This window comes from Aythya ferina (assembly GCF_964211825.1).
Source record: "Aythya ferina genome assembly, chromosome: 3".
Lineage (NCBI taxonomy): Eukaryota > Metazoa > Chordata > Aves > Anseriformes > Anatidae > Aythya > Aythya ferina.
The window spans coordinates 32,005,066-32,023,931 of NC_140298.1; the positions used below are offsets into that span (position 1 = coordinate 32,005,066).

Below are 18,866 nucleotides of genomic sequence, written 5' to 3' on the forward strand. Positions count from 1 at the left end.
AAGGAAAAAGAATCCTCACTAGATTGTGGGTTCTTTTATTTTGCTCAAAAAATGACTTACCTAATCACTATCCCCTGCAACCACATAGTCCTTACAGGTGACCTTCCACCATTATCTAACTTAAGTGCTCTTTAACCAGAGATACACATCTCTCTGATCCACTTACTATAGAACAAGTTACACATTTGCAGAAATGGCTTCTAAATTTGTCCTTCTATATTTGATTATTTTTTTCTGAAATAATAAGTAATTTAAGGATAATTTATTAAGATTAAGCATAATTAAGAACAAAGATTGCTGTAAAACTAGTTTTTGGTCTTCTCATAAAGCTAATACAAGACAAATAACTACTAACCTGAAACTTTGTTACAGGAAGTTTGACTGAGAGCAGTATTTCTGGTCCAGGTATCAACTCCTGAAAAGTAAGACTGTATAATAGAAACAGATGCTTATAGCTTGTAATTTATCTGTCTCTGCTACAGTTCAAAAGTCACTTTAAATAAGGGATAACTCAGGAGAGAAGGTTACAAGTAAACACAGTTAGATACCTGGTATAGATTTCATTTTAAGTCAGTAGTATGACAATAACCTACAAAATGTTCTTTTACGAGTTTTATTTCACTAGAAAACTACTTTTCTGTCATTGAGCCCTACAAATTATCTGTTATAATTCTATTACATAATTCTATTATAGTACATGGCATGAAAGGTCTTGGGGGCAACTGTGGTTCAGGAGGAGTCTTCACTTAAAATTACTCGGTTTTCGCTTGAGAATTTCATTCTGGTCTAAATGAAACACATGTGCTATACAGCTCCTATCAGCAGGTAAGATCTACAGAGTAACCTGAACTTAACTGTAGTACTAAGTTCGTTTGTGGCAAACAAACCAAAACGTAGTGCACCAAATGGTTTTTCTAAGTAAATGGCATGAAAACTGTCTGCATCTAGGAACCTCTCTGTTCTTTGCAAAAACTGTAACAACGCCTCTTGGGAAAAAAAAAAAAAAAAAAAAAAAAAAAAAGAGGTGCAGGGCCCTGGGTAACAGCAGAGAAGCTTTCTGGACCAAAATCTTGAACAAAACAAAACAAAAAACTCATGTTTTGCAGAAGAACTTAAGTTTGTATACTACTAACATGTGTTTATATTTTGTGCTTTGTGTAATTGTAAAACCGTAGAGCACTGCCATCTGAAGTAACTACAGTACTGAATCATCCTTGTTGTACTTCCAGTTAAAAACGTGAGTATAACGATGGTCCATGGTCCAAGATGAAGTGCGAGGGTTCACAGTTACCATTTGGGAATCGCTGACCCACTTTTTTTGAGACGTGGGGAAAACACCATGACCTGCAACTGGCCTATGGCAACTTTTGCAGGCAGGTTCTTTCACAACTCATAATGATCAATGCAGGCTGCACAAATCAGCAAGCCATGCACAGTAGTTATTCCCCATCTCTTCAGGGGTGATCAAACAAATAATAAAAGGTTACGGCTATGGTTTTATTTTCTAGTGTTTCTATTTATTAAAGTTTTTTAGAATTGACCATTCAAAACAGGTTTAGTGATCTGACTGGCAACCGCAGCATGAAGTGTGATTGCGTTGCGTGTAAGACACGACAACTGAACTCGAGGCCTACATGAGCAAGAGTCTGCCGACAAAATCATTCCCCAGAGTTCTAGTGCTGCAGATAAAAATTACATTTTACTTCCCAGACAGCTCCTAGCAGTTGCACAGCACAAGAAAAACCCTGCTCTGGAAAAGAGATGTTTTTGCCAGTATAACTCTCATCTGTACTAGGGCTTTACTGAACAGTTATGTCAGTCAGGGTGTGACCAAAACATATTTTATTTATGCTGTAAACAGAGCTTTCAAGAAACAGGGATAAGCTTCCAAAAGAAACTTTGAGAGGCCTATTGCCCTGCTCTTTGCTAAACTGTAAAAAGAGTGCCAGATTATATAAAGTTCTATCAAAGTGTTATTGTGAAAAAATATTCAACGGTGCAGCTGCAAATGACCCTTTCTGATGCAGAGAAAAGGCAAGAAGCAGTTGTAAAGACTAATTCAGTTCCCGTGAAATGTTCTCCATTGAAAATCAAAAAGGAATTGGCCCTAAAATTAGAAATACACATCTAAGCTAGTATTACCCTTATTGGTTGGGTATTAAAGAATAACAAACAAACAACTGAAGATCTACATCAGAAATCCTCAGTACAAACTGAATTGCAACTTGCAAGAGAAATATGAAGTAATAAGAAGAGGTTCTATAAATATAGCAGAAGGAAAAAGACCACAAAGGAAAGTATTTAACAATTCATAACCAGAAAACAAAACGAGAGATGAAACCAACATGGTTGAAATCAATTTCCTCTTGGCTTATATCGCTCTTCCCCAGGTTAACCGTAAGTAGAGAGCTGGGAATATGACCAGGAAAAGAACAGGCCTATCCTTTAATCCTTACTCATTTATTAAACAGTTTAAGACAACATTAGAAGTAATGCATGAGTGAACAATGTAGATAGCAGCTATACCAAACATGCGTTAAAACCTCAGCTGTGTTGATAGGAAATATCAAAACCCCTCAGGAAAGATAAAGTGCAGATTAGTAAAAATCAACCAGATCTTTCCGTGGGCAAGCTCAGAAAGCCAGCTTCATCACCAGCAGCTAATACCAAAACAGGTAATCTTACATAAAAAGTGAAAAAAATCCGTCTGACAAATTGATGGACTTACCTTACACAAGCTAAAATTATTTAGTAGGTTCTTCCATTACCTTATATAACTTTACAAACTTTTACAACAGCAGTGAGATGAAAAGGAAGAATTTTGGTCTGAGACAGTGCTATTTTTCCTCATGCTCATCTGCAGCCAGACCAAGTTCTCGCCGTGTATCTGATCTCCAATTATAGTTGATAGAGCCCCTGTTCAATTCACAGAATCCCTGCCTGGACTGCTCTGCCTACTGCTGCTGGAGATGCCATATGGTGTCCCATCACTCCCAGCTGCCGGCCCAGAAGGGTACAGGGCCCAAAAAATCACATGTGATGTATGTCGTGTCACACAAATATCCTGGCATTGTCAAATACCAAGTGGTCTATCATATAACTCTCCATCCTCCCAAAGGGTAGGAGAAGTCCTTTACTCAAATGTAGGCATGCATAAGGAATACAGTTACACGCCAACCTGGAACTGGGTAGTGCACTTCAACTGTGAACTTGGGTAAAACTGGTACACACTTCTTCCCTAAGTGACTGCCTGTTAGCAATCCTAATATTTTATATATTTTTCATTATGCTTTTCTCTTATCATTTTTAATTACAGATTTCGTATTACTCTCACATCTTATTTCTTCATGCCTTAATTGTATTTTGCTTTTCTGTTCACACACTATCTTGGCTATTTATGATTTTAAGCAGAATTCTGTTTGCACACAACTTTGAGAGCCCAGTTGATACAGAAAGGACTCCCTGAACTCTTCTTTCCTGTTCATGGCAATTAACATGTAAAACACTGTTAAGATAAATTGCATAAATTTGCATCTGCCAGACCCAACCAAAGCAGATCTGACATACAGCTGACAACCAAGTTCTTCCGGGTAATGGGGAAGGTCCCAGGAGAAAGGAAAAGGGAAGAACAGTTGCTATTTTGAAAGTGAAAGAGAAAGACAGGACAGAGGTTACAGACAAGCCAGCCTAATCTGAAAACATTCTGGGATGTTTTTTTTGCTTAAGTGTAGAGGTACACATAGCAGTTAACACAAGTTTGTCCTGAATACACATTATCAAAGAAAACCACCTTGTTTTTTTTTCTTGAAAAGGTAAACCAGTTTAGTATATTAAAGGAAAGCAACGCAGGGAATATAGACCTCACTATACCCACTGAGTTTGTCCTGTATGACATCTCTCAACCTAATTATGGAAATACTGTTTAGATTAAATCACCTGTAGACAACTACAGAACAAGGTTCATGTGAACCTGAGCATTGTTAAAGGTGTTCCATAGAGTCTCATCCTGGGTGAATTATCTTCCAGTAATTTCATTAATGAAATCAATGCTTTATAAAAAATAGGAAAAAAAAATCCTTCAAAAATAAGACTGCAAATTGGACACAAGTATTTGCATCCCAAATGGGAGATCATCCTCAGTAAACCAGAGAAATGATCTATAATCAACATGAAATCTATGCAACTTGTGGAAAGTACTACACCAAGGAAGAAAAAAATAAGTGCACAGTTACAAAACAAGCCCACTGCTGGTTAGGTAGCAGCACAGCAGAAGAGGACCCCAGCCTAAGAGTTGCCAGGCTAGAAAGCAACATTCAACTGTCTTTCTGGATCATATCAACAGGGAAGTTCACTACATTCAGTGCTTCAGCTGGAGCAGCGTGGTGCACTATACTTACTATGCATCAAGTCAGAAAGACTTCAGAAAAGAAAACTAAACAGATAAAATAATGTGGAAAAATATAATTATACCAAGCTATTCAAATCTGTTGTGTCCATCTATATCTCTAGAAAGCCACCAGTTCAGTAAGTGATAAAACCCTCACATTTATTTGCAACCCACATACAAGAAGTATGGCAACTGCAAACCCTACAAAAATCCGTTGCTTGTAACAAGAAGCAGTAGCTTACAAAACATGAAATTCTCTACTTAAAACTCTCAAATTGGCTTTCTCAGCTAACTCTTTGACCACATCTCCTTACACTCATAACTCTTCCCTTGCTAGATGTGCCTGCCAGTACAGGATCTCGCATCTGAAGTCCAGCAGACCACCTACATCTGCCCAAATAGCGTGCAAGCTTTTGTCAACATAGTTTCTGCCACTAGAATTTACACTACAAGATTCTGTTGGTTTCACAGGCTAGTGGGGGGGGAATGGGCAGTCGTGCATGTGTGTGATTTGTGATAGTTTATAGGCCCAGCTTTAGCTGAGAGGGGTACACCAGCATTATCCGAAGAAGTGACTATGACTGTGATCAGGCAAACACCAGACATGGCTGCAAATTGCTTTCAGCAGGTGCTCTAGCTACAGGGGCTTCAAATCACCTTGAATTGAGGAGTGATGCTCAGATGATCCTATTTTCTGTTAATTTTGCCACCAGAGTTGCAACCTCCAGCTGATTGGCATTAAGAGGCAGGTGGGTAAGTCCAAAAGCAACAGTTTTTTACCGTAAACTGCCACATTACAAACACCTGGGGCCTAGGTTTCACCTCCAGACAGGCGTCACCATTACTTCCAAGAGACTGGAAAAAGTAAATGCAAATTTCTGTGACAGTGAAGCTTAGCCAAGATTCCCACAGCACACCACGTCCAGCACCCCATTATTACAAAGTGGGTGTTTTGATCACTAATTGCTATAAACTAAAAGGGAAACAAAAATCATAGAAATATGGCAATGCTCACAGGAACACAGGCGGGAAGAATAACATAGCCATCTTTGAAGATCCAGAGGAGCGAGAGACCAAACCGGAGAGTCACCTAATTAAATGAAATCATCTGTATCTAATCACATATCTAAACTTGAGCTAGCCGACATGTGCTCCCTTTATTGGCAATGGAGAAGTAGTCAACTGAGCCTGAGGAAAAATTAATCTCACCCTGACTCAGATGGGTAAAATGAACTCAGATGGACTGCACTTCAGAAGTGGCTACTTCTTTTTAGACAGCAAAGGAAGCCTGGGATAGGGTTTAGATATCTGAAAGATAAGCAAGTTCCCAACCTATAAGCGCAATGATAAAATTGATTTCTATGTTCTTAATTAATTTTATCATAGCTTGATAAAATAGAAATCCATAGAAATCCAGCTTGATTTCTATGTTCTTAATTAAGCTGGAAAGGAAAAGCTAAGAGCATTAGAAAAGAAATCAGAAATTCAATAAAATTGACTAGCAAAAGAGCAACGTGAGGAATTACTGGTTAGAACTCAGCAGAATTACCTTCTACCTGATAACATTGATTGGATAAAAAAAAAAATATTCAATTTGCAAAAAGATTGTTAATTTCTGGCAAGGTCTATGAAATTAATCCAAGTGCAAGGCTTAGAGGAAGATGACATGATAGAACAAAAACTGACAAGTTATTTCAAACTTCCACAATGCTGTCACTTTTTTAATTATTGGAGTTTAGATTATCAAAATTTTGGGAGGGTGCTTACTTTTTGTAAATGTAAAGACAATATGAGACTGAAGGACGCTATTTTGAAAACTGTTGAGAAAGGAAAATTAATAGAAAGCTATGGTTTCTCTGAGCAGTCATACGCTGATTTAAGCAAAATATTTACACCTCGATTTCATAGTACTTACTAAAGTATGGTTGGTAAGCTGTTTAACATGCTATAACAACTGCTTCACAAAATACTTCAATGTAATTTTTTAGCTAAAACTGACAGTAATTGACTTCCATAAAACTATTAATGAATATTTTATCAAATTGCTGTCCAACTCCAGCACGATAAATACAACTTGCTGTGGGCACTATTTATAGCCAAAAGACAGCCGTCTTTTTGCTGAATTTGAAAATATATATAACTACAAAAAAAAATAAAAATCACTTTCTCAAACTTACCACTGGTGACTCTCAGCACTGCTGGCATCCAGCTGGACAGCCTTTTCAGCTTTATCCTTTCCTATAAAAGGAACACAATATGTTAAAAGATTCATTGTACTCTTCCACATCTTAGGCAACGCTCAAGAACCAAGAAATCAGATATACTCTAGCTGCAAATAAATTGCTTCTTCTTCTTACAAACATATAGATTGACAATCATGGCTTTACATCATTTACATACATATATAGTGTTCTCCCCCCATTTTATTTATATATATAAATATATATATAAAATCGTTGCTGTTTTGTATTTTCTCTTAGTTCATTTCATTAATTCAGATGCAACTAAATGAGGGAAGGATTAGACGAGACTGTTGAAGGTGGCTGTGTTTGTAAGATAGAATTCCCTTAAAAGCAGGCTAGAGAAGCACCTGTCAGGGAAAAAAAAAAAAAAAAAAAAAAAAAAAAAAAAAAAGAAACAAACAAACAAAACAAAACAAAACAAACAAACAAAAAAAACAACACAGCAGAGCTGTTTTCTGCCTTGGGTACAGAATGAACTAGTTAAATTTCATTTCCAGTAAAGACCTTCATTAGGTTCCACTTTTAACTGAATAAAGATGACAGTAGGTGGCTTGATCAAACCCACACACCCAGTACGATGTTCAGAAGAGATGCTTACAGTTTGCAAGATCTCAGCTGCAACCAATTAAACCACACTGACATTTCTGTATTACTAGTTAACTGCATAAAAACAAAGAGCAGCATACACAATCCTCCAACCTAGTGGAATGAAGAAAAACACAAAACTACTGCCAGCTCCCCCGCAGCCTCAATCCCTCTGCACTACTTCCAAAAACAGAGAAAAAAGGCTGCCGCCACCCAGCACTTTGTGAGAATGAGACAGCCAAGGCTGATTACTCAACACCTAAGTCCAAACATCATTCCTTCTCTCCCTGTCTTTTGCTATGCCATTATCTTCCTGAAACAGGTGACATCTAGTTACTGGTAAAGGCAAAGGATACAATAACAGAGTTCACTGTTGTAACATAGTTTGTGTCATAATCTTCACAGCAATATGCAACTTACGTACAAAGAAGCTAAGCTGCTACTAAAGCAAAGAGAGCATCAATTAAGTAGTTAAGATAGCACAAGTCTTCATGAGCATTTAGATGATAAAAGGATAGGGATGGGGAACTTGGACAAGCTAAGGTTAGTTATAGAATACGTAATGACAGCCCACAAGCATGACACTGCCTTCAAGGATGACAAAGGGCAGTCAAAATTGCTTTTTCAGTGATGGTGTCACTGTTGACAGGAAAATAAATAAATAATTAAATACGTGAAAATAGTCACAAAAGATAAAACAACCTGAATGTTGTGAATATACTTACATAACCTTAATTTGCTGCAGCAAAAAAAAAGGAGAGGAAATGCATAAATAAAGGAGAGAGAGAGACATTCTCAGATACAGGCAAAAAGGATTACCATAAGAACAATGTGTCAAACAGACTTGAGTAGGGTGACACAGGTAGAAAAGAAGTAGGCTTTATTGCAATCAAGGGAAGGTCCAAAATAAAAAAGGAAATGTAAACTGTAAACTTTTTACTGTAAATGTAAAATACAACTAGACAGGAAAAAAAAGGGGGGGGGAGGAGGGGGAAGACGCTTTTAAAAGCAACAACAGGAAAAAAAAAAAAAGACCTATGAAGAAGAAAATCAGAAGCCTGTTAAGGCTAAGTTGTCAAAAAGGATAGATGGGGAGAGAAGACTGGAAGCAACATCTTCAGTTGTCACACCTAACTTATGTTTCTTGTGGACGGTGTTTCCAGATTCACTGTTTTACCCCTACCACCACCACAAAAGAGGCTGCTCGTTTGTAGGAGTGCTCCTTTGCCTCAGAAAAGCAGAAAAACAAACCTTCCTTTAAAGAAGACAGATGTTGTCAGCACATCCTCTTTCCATCTGATTCTTATCAAAATAAAGGATTTTAAGGCACCATCCAGAGCCAACAGCCTTCAGTCATGTCCAGCAATACTTCCGCACCAATTTCAGATCTTTGCGATGAGGAAAGACTGGACTGAAGCTAGGTAAGGTTGCATTTTTTTGTGCAAAACGTTTTTATTACAGCAAAAACGCTCACATTTACTGGATTGGAAAAATGTACTGAAGCTCAAATAATGTTTCACCACATTCACATGACATTATACACAAACATTTTTTATGTATTTACCATCAGAAACATATTTCTTCTTCTCCTCAGTATCAGCAGTCATCTCAAACATATCTCCATAAGCACGTGCAACTCTCCAAAGAAAGTCCACACAGTTTTCATACTGAAAGTAGAGGACAGCTGAGTAATTAAACTGATCAGAATGGGATTTACACAGCTTTCTTTAATAATACTTAGAGTAGGTTAGAGGAACATGGCATAAACCATTGGACAGTTCGTATCCTTCTATAGAACTTCTAATTTCCATATATGAAACAGATACCAATTTTCAATTGCCAAAGGAGAAGACAGCTTTTGGAAATACCCTAGACAGTCTAAATAATTTTATTTCAAAAAAACAGTTTTACAGTTGTTTTTTAATTAAAAATATAAAGGTAACCCAGTAAAGCACAACAGCTCCCTGAATGGTGTGATGCATATTTTATTTAGGAATGAAATGTGCACAACATTCACTTTCAAGTAGTACCTCATCTACTTGCTTGGGTATTTCAATATGTAAATAAAAATAAAATCAGAACTACTTATGTCTGTCAAATCAGAAGAAAATGATACATTGAAAAAAGCACTAACCATAAAACATTTTGAAATTTTATCAAGAGTTACACAAGTACATAGTAAAATCATCAAAGGAAAAATTCACACAAAGATTACCATAAAGGTATAAGCAGATTACAGGCTCATAATGTCATTTCTTCAGGACACTTGGTCAGGATACTATCTTATTCCACAGGACTTTCTCCTATGGGCAATTCTAAAACCAGCAAAGAAAGTTTAATTTATCTAGAAGAAAAGCCCATTATATATTTCTTTGTTGCATGTAAGAATACACATACCAAACAAAGCCTGGGTGGTATATAAATTATATATATCAATTACTGAGCCTGGGTGGTATATAAAATAACGCAACTTCCATGCCCACCCAACATGAATATTGGTACCACCTTGAAATATTTATTTTTCACCATATTTTTAAAGTGAGCATGAAATTGCATCTTCTGTTCCTGAGTGTATTTTTATGCTTACGTTAAGGAAGTTCTCAGAGGTAGAGCTAACCATAAGCTAATAGCAACATAATATTAAGTTTACCCTTTAATACCTTGTCATCTTTCTCAAGCAGCAGCCTGAAGCTCTCCTTTTTATCATCTTCTGAACCCTTGTGCAAACTGTCCACCTGCTGTAGAAGAGTAAGTAGCTCTTCTTCTTCTGACTGCACAGTGACATCAGGTGGTTTCTTACACCCCTTTTCTTCCTCAGAGTCTCCTTCAGTATCAGTATGAGCTGTGAGGTAACTAAAAAACACAGAAAATAAATAACCATCTTTTCTACAAATATGGGCAAATTACTGTGAAATTAAAGTGAAAACAAAACAAAACAAAACAAAAAACAGAGTGTAATTTATTCAATTTGTCCTGAAAATAATTTTTTAATACATGGAATCAAGCTTATTGTTGTTACAGAACCTTTATCTTCAAAAGGATAACCATAATTCCAAACACAACAGGCAAGTAATTATATTGTCCTGCCTAATACTACATTGAAAAAATTTAGATACATATTAGAAACACATGTGTCCTTGTGTTTCTAACACAGAACACTTTAAATCATTAATGTGTATTATGACATGCTTTGCAACCCTGAATAGGCCTCTTGAACTCTTGGCCTCAATTTCTGTATTTTTTGAAATGGGCACGGGCTTACTAACCAAACCACAAGTGCTATAAGAATCACTTACACAACGTTCTGTTAAACACTTCAAAGATCTAAATATAAGTGATAATATCATTGTTATCAATTTCTTTCCTTAGCTTTTGTACATTCTGAAGGTCAGAATATCTGAAATTGGGAAAGAGCTTATATTAATTCATTACGCTCAGCGCAGAAGTACTCAGCACAAGGCAGGCAAGGTCAAAGAAATGTTGACAAAAGCCATAAATACCTCACAGAGATAAGTAGGTGGCCTTACTGTCCAAAGGACTGAGCATATATTAGTGCCCTCCAATTTCACATAAAGCAGCTGAACAGCATTTACTTTTAAAAAGTAACCATTTGCTTATGGCAGAAAAGCCTGATCTTTTGCATTTAACTTTTGATAATCTTGTTCTAATGAAAAATAATAATTTAGAAGTATTAGCTGCTAAGCTGAGAGATTTTTAAACGGTAACGACTAGCAGAAAAAGCTTGCAACACACTAGATACATTAAGCAACTCAATAATCAGGACAGTCAAAATATATAAAAACTGATTTTTGCATCTATATAACCAGTACAGAATGTTAGCAATATGAATGGAGGTTAATAATTATGGTTTTCAAATATTCTATTTAAGAAGTTGCTTTAGGAAGTGACCAGACCTAAAACATTGGCAGATCCACTTGCAGCTTGTAAATGACCATTTACAGCTACTTACGAAGGCACAGAACTGCAAGATGTGGCATGACGATTTCTCTGCCAAATTAACAAAGTAATATAGGAAAGACGAGTCTAAAAAGTTTTGTATTTACTAAAAAATATATTTAAAATGTGCATACATGTTCAAACAAATAACCCTCACCCCCCCCCCCAAAAAAAAAAAAAAGCCACACAACTTAAAGCAGAGCAGAGATGAGAAATCTCATAGATTCCTATAGATTTGCTTTCTATAACAGCAAATCTTGATAATGCTGAAGTTGATAATAAAACCTATATTACATCCTCAGAGTCTGTATTCATAAGTCATTGAATGTTTACTTTGCTTTTCTGAAACATCTTTAAAACCAGAGCATATTGTTCTTCCATAGTTGTACTGAAGTGGCCACAGAATCCCACCATATTCAAGCTGAATTTGTAGGAGTACTAACTAAGGAGCTAACCATAGAAGAATGAGGTCCTCGGATCAGACCGTACCACATCAGCCCTTCTCATTCCACCTCTCCTAGGGAAACATGACCTCTGGGCCATGGCTGTGCTGAGAAACAGCAGAGGGAACAATTTGAATTCGCTTGTTCATTTGCATGTTTCAATGGTGGCAAACCAATACCTATCAAACAACCTCTGGGAAATGAAAAACACAAATGTTTTTTTTTTTTTTTTTTCAGTATAAGACAATGCCAGTAGTTTCTAGGGACTGCAACAGGCTGTACTACCCTGTGCCTGCTCACATCAGTCAGACACAGATAAGCTAAGGCACTGGAGTTTCTATGTTGCTGTTCTGAGCAAAGTTTATTTCCATTTGCAAACGAAAGAATCAAAATGTTTAAAATCCTCTTCAGCTTGGTTTGAAGTGAACAGAGTTTTTCAAGAGAAGGACAGAAATTAATTGTCCTGATACCAAATTTTTCAAGGGAGTGTAAATAACACCAAGTGGTTAAGCTTGGGCATGCTAGTTACCACCTGAGATGCATCAGCATTCCTCTAAGTTTCTCCCCAGTTCCTAAGAAAAATAAAAATAGTGCTTTCAGAGGGCCCTTCCTCCTTCGTCTCTACTCCTACAGCTCCAGAGCTGACACTGCTGCCTCCTGGCATTTCTTCCAGGGAGAGCACAAAGGTGACAGCCCTGGCCTCCATAACTCGTGCTGAGTTCCCACCTCACGAGCCAGGCAACCCAGGCAAACTCCCACATTGCTCAGGAGTCACGGGGGTAAAATAACAGCAAGGTAATTTAATCAAGTATCAAACATTAAACACCACTTCAACCATTTTGGCAAATGAGGCACAAAAAACTTTTTTTTTCTGGTTTGTTTCTGATGGCATAAATTTTCTTACTAGCTCTCCATTCAGTCCGTATCGTGGTTGAAACTTTTTAAGCATGAAAACATAACATGCTACGAAGGCAACACAGCCTTTTAAAAAAATACAGAGCTAGGATTTTTCCTAACAATGAGGTAAGCTGTGCTTTACCAGTTTGAACTGAAGCAAGTTTTATTTCAAGACAGGAAGTATTTCCAGACACTTATGGACAAAATAAGAGCATAACAGATATTAACGATATAAAACTACAATTCAAAGAGCTTGGTAATTCATTTCAACAAACCTGCTAGCAGGCTTATTCATCTGCTCATTGTAGAATTGCAACCTACATGTTACAAAGAGCTATAAAATTATATATATATAATTTTATATATAATACAAAATATTATAATATATATTATATATTATATATAATAATAATATAATAATATATATTATATATATAATATATATATATAATTTTATAGCTCTTTGTGTATATATATATATTTTATATATATATATAGTACTCTTTTATATATATATAGTACTGATATATATATATATATATATATATATATCAGTACTAAACCAAAGCAAATTAATGCATGTGTTTTGTGTTTCAACAGTTCAAAAACTGCTAGTCTAATGGATGACCAAAGTAATCCAAACTGGAAATTAACAAAAAAGGATTGAGTGTCATTACATAAAACATTTGTAAAGCAAGGCATAATAACACTGATATCTGCTATTTCACTTGTTTTTTTTTTTTCCTGCAAGAAGTTTAATCAGATGATAAATAGAAAACGTTTGAATGTGATTGGATCAAGCACAGCCCTGAGGAGAAGGACCTGGGCGTGATGGTTGGGAGAAACTCAACATGATCTGGCAAGGTGTGATTGCAGCCCAGACAGCCAACCTTACCCTGGGCTGCATCAACAGCAGAGTAGCCAGCAGGGCAAGGGAGGGGATTTGTAAGACCCCACCTGGGGTACTGCATTCAGCTCTGGGGCCCCAGCACAAGAAGGGCATGGACCTATTAGAACGAGTCCAGAGGGGCACGTCTCCTGTTAGGACAGGCTGAGGGAGTTGGGGTTGTTCAGCCTGAAGAAGAGAAGGCTCCAGGGAGACCCTACAGCAGCCTTCCAGTACCTAAAGGGGGCCTACAGGGAGTGTAGTGATAGGACAAGGGGGAATGGCTTTAAACTAAAAGAAGATAGGTTTAAATTGGATATAAGAAAAAAATCCTCCACGATGAGGGTGGTGAGGCACAGGTTGCCCAGAGAAACTGTGGATGCCTCATCCCTGGAGGCACTCAAGGCCAGGCTGGATGGGGCTTTGGGCAGCCTGGTCTGGTGGGAGGTGTCCCTGCCCGTGTCAGGGGGTTGGAATCAGGTGGTCTTTCAGGGCCATTCCAACCCAACCCATTCTACGATTCTATGGTTGCACCATCTTGAAGGTCTTTTCCAACCTAGATTCTATGAAAAGTGAATATTTATATGTGACAAACTAATACCTGAGAAATTCAAAGAACTTGAAAACTATCTACAATCAGTGTGAACTGTTTTCACCTTTATTACCAATAGATTTTATTTAAAAGAGAAAACAGTGATAAGAACGTGAGGAGCAATGATCAACCAACAAGACTGTGTTGGATCACTCAGGACTGTTTAAAGTCCAAAGAGCAAATGGAAACCATGCTAGTGACTCACCACACTGCGCCTAAGCTGTTCCAAAATCCAGACAGGTAATACTGCATTAAAAACAAAAACAAACAAACAAACAAACAAAACAAACCACACAACATACAAACACACAAAAAACAACTGAGCTACCTGGTATAAAACACTGCTGGGGTGTAAACTTGCTCTGCTGGTTCAGAAATTGTTGGCCTGCCTTTTAACTGGCAGGCACAGGGCCTAACCAGGTATTGGCCGTTCACAACACCCCAACTTTGAGACGGATCAAACATCATCTGTTGTTTTCCCGGTGACTTAAAAAGTCGTAAGCTGACACAAACCCTGTCTCATCCGCTCCAGCTAATTCAGTAGAAAGGTGATTATATGTCACAGACTGATCTGGATCAGATTGGCATGGATGACCCAGTAGAGCATACACACCCAACAGGACTGATAAACAGCCTTTGAGGAAAAGTTTACCAAACCAGAGTCAGGTCAGCCAAAGATTGCACTGAAAACAAATGGGCAGCAAAAATAAACGAAGAAATGGTTAAGCGAAGAAATTCTTAGAAGCAGGGAAGGGAAATGTTAAGAGAAAAATTATAAATAAAACATCAGAAGGAAAACTATTTACTGCTGTGAACCTTTCCGGTGACTGATGCCAAAAGCATTTTGAAAAGCCTGGGTGAAGCAAAGCCTTGCTGAAGACTGAGGCCAAACATGACACTGGTGTCAACAGTTCATCAGTGCTGCACCAGGGAGGAAGCGGCTTTAAAGTGACAAGTAGGGCAGAACTAGGTGAAACTCTGCAAGCCAGGTGATCATCCAGACACAATCTATTCTATTTGTAAATGAATGTGTGATTGTTACAAATCCTCAAATCTTAAAGACTGAGTGAATGAATGATGGAAACCAGAACTCTTCAGCATTCAGTCAGTGTCTCATGCATCCAGCACACATTCCTACAGGATAGCTTTTATTATGTGAAGATATATCTAAATCTATTTTTAAAAGGGGGAGGAGGGATATTTTTCCACTTAGAATTCCCACATAACTTTTGAAAGGCAAAATATAAAGCTTCTCTCTCCAAGGTGTTAAATACCAACAGTGACATTGGGAATATGGCCAAAACAGATCAAAGCAGTGAGGGTCATAACAAGGACTGCCAGAATCAAATAGTTTATAAAATAATAATAATAAAAAAAAAAATAGGTAGTATTAAAAGCTGGGAGAATTCTTCAAATCTGAAATTGATGTAGTTATTCAGCACAAGTGCATAAGACTCTTATGATTACTTCATCTGCCAATTCCCAGCATCTACCCGTGTGTCATTTAAAACCAGAATTGCTTAACACAAATAAAATCCTGTCTTCTGGATCATGAAAATATTGCTGGGGCAGTGAAACACCTTGCAGGTACTTTATCTCAGATAGTGTACAAAAAATGAAAAAAAAAATTTTCACAAAAAAAATTAAGTGGATTCACCACTGAACAAAAAGCAAGGCACATGGTGTTTATACTTAGAACACATGAATTTCTGATGCGTGCTAACCAGAAAAAAACCTGTGTTGTTATAACCTCTCACAGAATAAGCACAACTGCCACTGACGTTACATATGACCTCAAAATAACCTATATAAAATTGAACTGTATGCACGCTAGGCAGTAGGCTTAATACCCTACGTCCGTTTATAAGGGGAAGAAAAAAATACAAAAAGAAAATTACATAAATGAAATCAAACTATCTTAAAAAGAGAAGATATGCAAAACAAACACATCAAGTACAAGGTGTTATGAAAAAAACGCACACAAAAAAACTCTTTTCAAAGGAGATTAAAAAATAGCACTGATAAAGCACATAGCATTAGTCACTTGGGTATCTATAACCTTGGATTCTCTTCCTTCCTTCCAATTCTACGCGAATATTCGTCAGAGAAGGCCTCTCTTAAGGACACATTCAAAGCTCTTGCACACTCTTATCACTTGTGTCGGATCATCTCATCAGTTTCTTCATCACAGAGAAAAACCTGAACAAACAAGTTTCTTTGGTTAGTTCTCAAGGAACCTGATTATTTGTAAACCCATGCTTTAGCTTTACCTACATCTCCAACTATTTTATGCTCAGTGCAAAGGCCTCTGCAAACCTACCCCAAAAAAAATAAATAATTTGAGGAACTATAGAACTGAAACAACTGAATGCCACATGAAGGGAAAATGTTTCTGATGACCCTTGTCAATACTGAATATTTAAAGTAAAGAAAAAATGAAGAACTAATTTGTAATATAATTGTGGAATCTCAAAATATGGTCTCAAAATAAAAGACTTACAAAGCATACGAGCTGGGATATAACACAAGAAGAAATTCTGCCCACAGGAACTTAAAATGAGTATGAAGAAACTCTTCAAAAGTAGAATTTCATTAATTATTATGTGCATTATTCTTTTCTCTTCAGAATATTATCGTTGATTAAAGCCTCCTTAAAGAAAAGAAAAAAAGTGACTTACAATGGACAATTTACATACTAGTGTAGGCAGCATTATGTCTGTATACCACACCAAGGAGGTGGTACCAAAAAAAAACCACATTTGCTATAAACATGCCCTGATTAAATTGCATGCAAGTATCTAACCTGATTATATCAAAACGAAGATGTAATTACTGGAAAGTAACGTCATCACCATTTTCACATTACTACTGTAGGGTCTATTAGGCAACATATGACAATAGGAAAATATAGTCCCTCTCCTGAACTCCTGGTACGTTCTCCTGAACTCCTTCAGCATGTTCCTCAACTGAAGCCCCCATTAACCACAATGGGACCAAACGCCATGATCAAAACCAGGAACTTTGTACCTTAGTCAGTACCTGAAATCCCTCACGCTTAATTTTAAGCCAGCAGGAAACATACACAATAGCAAATGCATATAAACAAACTGCCACTTGTACATGCTTTGCATTCAGACATAACTTCCATGGTGCATAATACCTTTTGGCGGAACACTGTAAGAACTCATCTTTAAGGCCCAAGGGAGACAATTACCATGAAAAGCACAAGAGCACTCCTACAGTTTGAACAAGTTCTATCAGAGACCTGAGACAAGACTACTGTCTTACTGGAAGCACTCTTAAAATCACAGCATTATCATGAACTTTGCCTCTCATTACATAGCTATGTAGCAATACTGCATCAGATGGTTGCCAAACAGGCTGGTGGAAATCTGTAATGTGCTTCGTATTAAACCAGCTTCACATGTCGTGCAGACTTACAGATGGTCATCCACAGTTCTCTCTGATTTAAAAGCATCTGATTTTTTTCCTGATTGGAGAGAACTTTAAAACATATGTAGAACTTTTGAAGGGCTACTGTTTCCAATACAAAGTTTCACACGCGTATTGATGCAAATTGCAATGCATATGTAGCATAAACAAAATATTATCGACTCACCCTCCTTCACTTTCTGCCTCCTCAGAGCTGGTAGCTTCTTTTGCAGGAGTTGTCTCAGCTTTTCTCCGCCTTGCTGCTCTGTGTGATGGGCTAACTCTCTGAGCATCTCCCTTCCCTTGGAGCTCGTCTCGAACAAGCTCTTCAAGCTTTGGAATAGCTTCTTTCAGAAACTTCACCTCCCTCTTCAGTTCATCCACGCTTATTAGCAAGTCATTCAATTTTTCCAGTATCTGCAGTTGCCTCCTGTGTAAAACCATTACTGCCCCTTGCTCGTTATGAGTTTCATGTTGCATGCCTACAGAATTAAGCTTGTTACCTACATCTGCAAAGTCAGGTATACGCACAGCTGCACCAGGTTTTCGGACCTTGCGGTACCAGATCAGGACCAGGCTTATTCCGGCAGTCCCTGCCATGATGCCCAGTATCAGTCCTTTATTTTCAAAGCGAGACATTTCTGCGCTCTCCTACAACTGGGAGACAACAGTCACAGAATTAAAGACGCTCTCCCCCTCTACCCAAACGACTGACTTCGCTTTTAAATCGCAAAAGCTTGAGGCTGGGATAACCGGTGCAGATAGGAAGCCACAGTGCAACTCCAGCAGCTTCTGCAATAGCAGCCTGTGTGCAATGACAGCAAAACCGAGCCGGCAGCGACTTGTTTTGCCGGAGGGGGGGCAGCGGGGCAGCACGCTGCCCTACCCGCACAGCACCGCAGCCTTCACTTCTGACCTCCCGGCTGCTTTAAGCTGACGTTTTTCCTTTTTTTTAACGCCCAAACCCGCTGTCCTCGGCTTGCCGCAGCGCTCAGCTGCCGGGCCGCAGCCCAGCAGGGGGGTCCCCGCGGCCGCCTCCCCACAGGGCGCCCACCCCGCGCCCGCCGCCGCCTCGCCCCCCGCTACCTACCGGGCCCGGCCCGGGGCCCGCCGCGCCTCACGGCCCCGCTGCGGCGCTGGGGGCGGCGAGACCCGGATCCAGGGGGCCGGGCCTGCGAGGGAGGCAGCGGCCGGGCCTCGGGGCACGGCTGCCGGGGCCCGCCCTGTGGCAGCCCCGGGCCGGGTGCGGGTCCCCGGGTCCCCGAGAGCCGCGCCTGCCGCAGGGGGTGAGCGGCGTGGCCGTTCAGGGGCGGCTTGTGCTGTTATGGCTCTGCCTTCGGGCTGCCGGTGCTGGTTTCTGCGAGCTTCACCTTTGCTGCTACTCCCAGGAGGCAGAGGGGGGGTGTGCGCTGCAGCGGGGGAGGCCTGGTGCTGCACAAGCACC

The 18,866-nt window shown here is 38.7% G+C and overlaps 1 protein-coding gene across 3 annotated transcripts in view; it reads right to left on the reverse strand.

Moving 5' to 3' along the window:
* RMDN2 (regulator of microtubule dynamics 2) overlaps positions 1–18,866 on the reverse strand; it is a 50,786-nt gene extending 31,920 nt beyond the window's left edge. Inside the window, exons 1-5 of one of the 3 annotated variants that reach the window (XM_084512691.1) lie at positions 18,793–18,866; positions 17,610–18,079; positions 9,876–10,068; positions 8,780–8,882; positions 6,565–6,625 (exon numbers count right to left, since the gene is read on the reverse strand). In XM_084512691.1, the coding sequence (XP_084368817.1) occupies positions 6,565–6,625; positions 8,780–8,882; positions 9,876–10,068; positions 17,610–18,061 (809 nt within the window). In that variant the 5' untranslated portion in view covers positions 18,062–18,079; positions 18,793–18,866. Of the gene's footprint in view, positions 1–6,564; positions 6,626–8,779; positions 8,883–9,875; positions 10,069–17,609; positions 18,484–18,512; positions 18,748–18,792 lie in introns of those variants that run through there. The other 2 variants (XM_084512690.1, XM_084512692.1) reach the window with 2 other exon arrangements.